The sequence below is a fragment of the Hyaena hyaena genome, unplaced genomic scaffold, assembly GCF_003009895.1.
Source record: "Hyaena hyaena isolate Hyena2069 unplaced genomic scaffold, ASM300989v1 scaffold_1849, whole genome shotgun sequence".
Lineage (NCBI taxonomy): Eukaryota > Metazoa > Chordata > Mammalia > Carnivora > Hyaenidae > Hyaena > Hyaena hyaena.
Genome location: NW_024082472.1, coordinates 28,144 through 30,112, shown reverse-complemented (window position 1 = coordinate 30,112; position 1,969 = coordinate 28,144). Strand labels below are relative to the sequence as shown.

Genomic DNA, 1,969 nt, shown 5'->3' with positions numbered 1-1,969 from the left:
GATACATCTGATGAGTGGGGGAAGGGAGATACTTGAAACTCTAGGCTTCAAACATCATACCCAGTTCTCTTTAGGCACCTTCACATGGCATTTGAGGCTCTCCAAGGCCTGATTCAATCTTGCATGTTTATGCTTTGCAGTCATCATTTGCTTTCATATGTGAGTATACACTCCAGTAAACAGAATTCCTTTTCTTATAAAATATGGCCTTTTCTCCTTAACTTCCATGCTACTATTCCCAGGATTTCCTGATTCTGCTTAAAATGCAGAACTGCCACTGTTCTGTGCAACTTTCCATGATTGTCCATGTCTGTCTGGATTTAAGCTCTGCTTCCTCTGTACTCACCTCTCAATTTACTTAATACTATTCTTGTAGATATAGTTAAACACAGTCTTGTCACCTACCAGACAGGGAAGGCGAAGGAATCAATGAAGACCAATTAGGGCAATGGTGGGCCCAGTAAGGAGGGCAGTGTTCTAAAAAGGGAGAAGTGGTAGTTCAAAGGTCAAAGAGAGAGTTCATCACATCTGGCTGGCTCATGTGCTGCTGGACGCTCTCCCACCGAACAGAGGCTCAAGCACATGTCTCCTCCTGAAAGTGGCGGTGTCCCTCCTCAGTAAGCCTCCAGAGGTCAGACGGTGGTTTTACACTGGCTCCATCCTGAAGGTTGACTGGTACCTTCTCAAAGCTGCTCAGGAAGCAGAGATTGTGGCAGATGGTGTTTTTCCAGCAATTTGGAGCTGTCCCCCCAAAAAGGAAAATGCTCTCAGGTGAAATTGTAGATTTCTTGCACATTGAGGCCACAAGGTGGGGTGTTTCTTTTCTTTTTTTTTTAATTATTTATTTCTGAGAGAGAGAGCCACAGCGTGAGCAGGGGAGGGTCAGAGAGAGAGAGAGAGAGAGATAGAATCTGAAGCAGGCTCTGAGCTAGCTGTCAGCACAGAGCCCAACACGGGGCTCGAACCCATGAACCGTGAGATCATGACCTGAGCTGAAGTCGGACGCTTAACCGACTGAGCCACCCAGGTGCCCCAGGTCGGGTGTTTCTTAATGCCAGGGCAACTGGGTGACTGTAATTACGGGGAGGCCAGGCCCAGGACCTCCTCTCCTGGCTATTGCCTTGCCATAGCTTTTGGTTCTGGAAGCACTCCCCTTTGTTAGGGGATTGGAGGGACACAGAGCAGTTGTCACTTTATTCTTCTGAGAACTCCCAGTTGCTGTGAAACTAGGTGAACCGCTTGGGGGAGATTGATTGCTGGAGGAAGTTGGAAAGAATTCCATCACTGTGGCCCTTGAGCAGTTAGACTTTTCAACCTTTGGGAGTTGCTGAGGGCAAGGCAGCATGCTGGTCATATCCTTTACCTTATTGGGCTTTAGGGCCTCCTGGTTGCCAAGGGGGCACAAGGTGTTGGGATTTACCCACATCCAACAGTTAGGTTCAGAGTCAGGACCATCTTCGTCTGGATCGGGTCTCCTCTCTTGAGGCACCTTTGGGGGCTCCATTACTTGAAATCTGTATTTCTGCTCAGCTAAGGGGCATTGGTCTGTGGTGCAGGGCAAGAAGAGCTCATTTGCCATGTCCCAGTCCAACAGCCCTGGGAACTGGCCATGGATACTGTAATAGAATTCAGGATTTTTTAGTTTTATGTCCATCTTGGTTTTTTTAAATAGTTTATTGTCAAGTTGGTTTCCATATAATACCCAGTGTTCATCCCCAAAAGTGCCCTCCTCCATGCCCATCATCCCCCTTCCCCTCCCCCCCCACCCGCATCAGCCCTCAGTTTGTTCTCAGGATTCAAGAGTCTCTCATGGTTTGCCTCCCTCCCTCTCCCTCACTATTTTTCCCCTTCTTCTCCCCCATGGTCCTCTGTTAAGTTCCTCCTAATCCTCCTATATGTTCAAACATGTGGTATCTGTCCTTTTCTGCCTGACATATTTCGCTCAAAATAACACCCTCAAGTTCCATTC

At 47.8% G+C, this 1,969-nt stretch overlaps 1 protein-coding gene across 1 annotated transcript; it reads right to left on the bottom strand.

Annotated features, from left to right (window-relative positions):
* Positions 1–499: 499 nt before the first annotated feature.
* On the bottom strand, positions 500–1,654 carry FOXR2 (forkhead box R2). The gene is given in 4 exon segments (XM_039224985.1): positions 500–748; positions 750–819; positions 1,024–1,213; positions 1,216–1,654. Coding segments are annotated over 4 exon segments (948 nt in total).
* Positions 1,655–1,969: the final 315 nt, after the last annotated feature.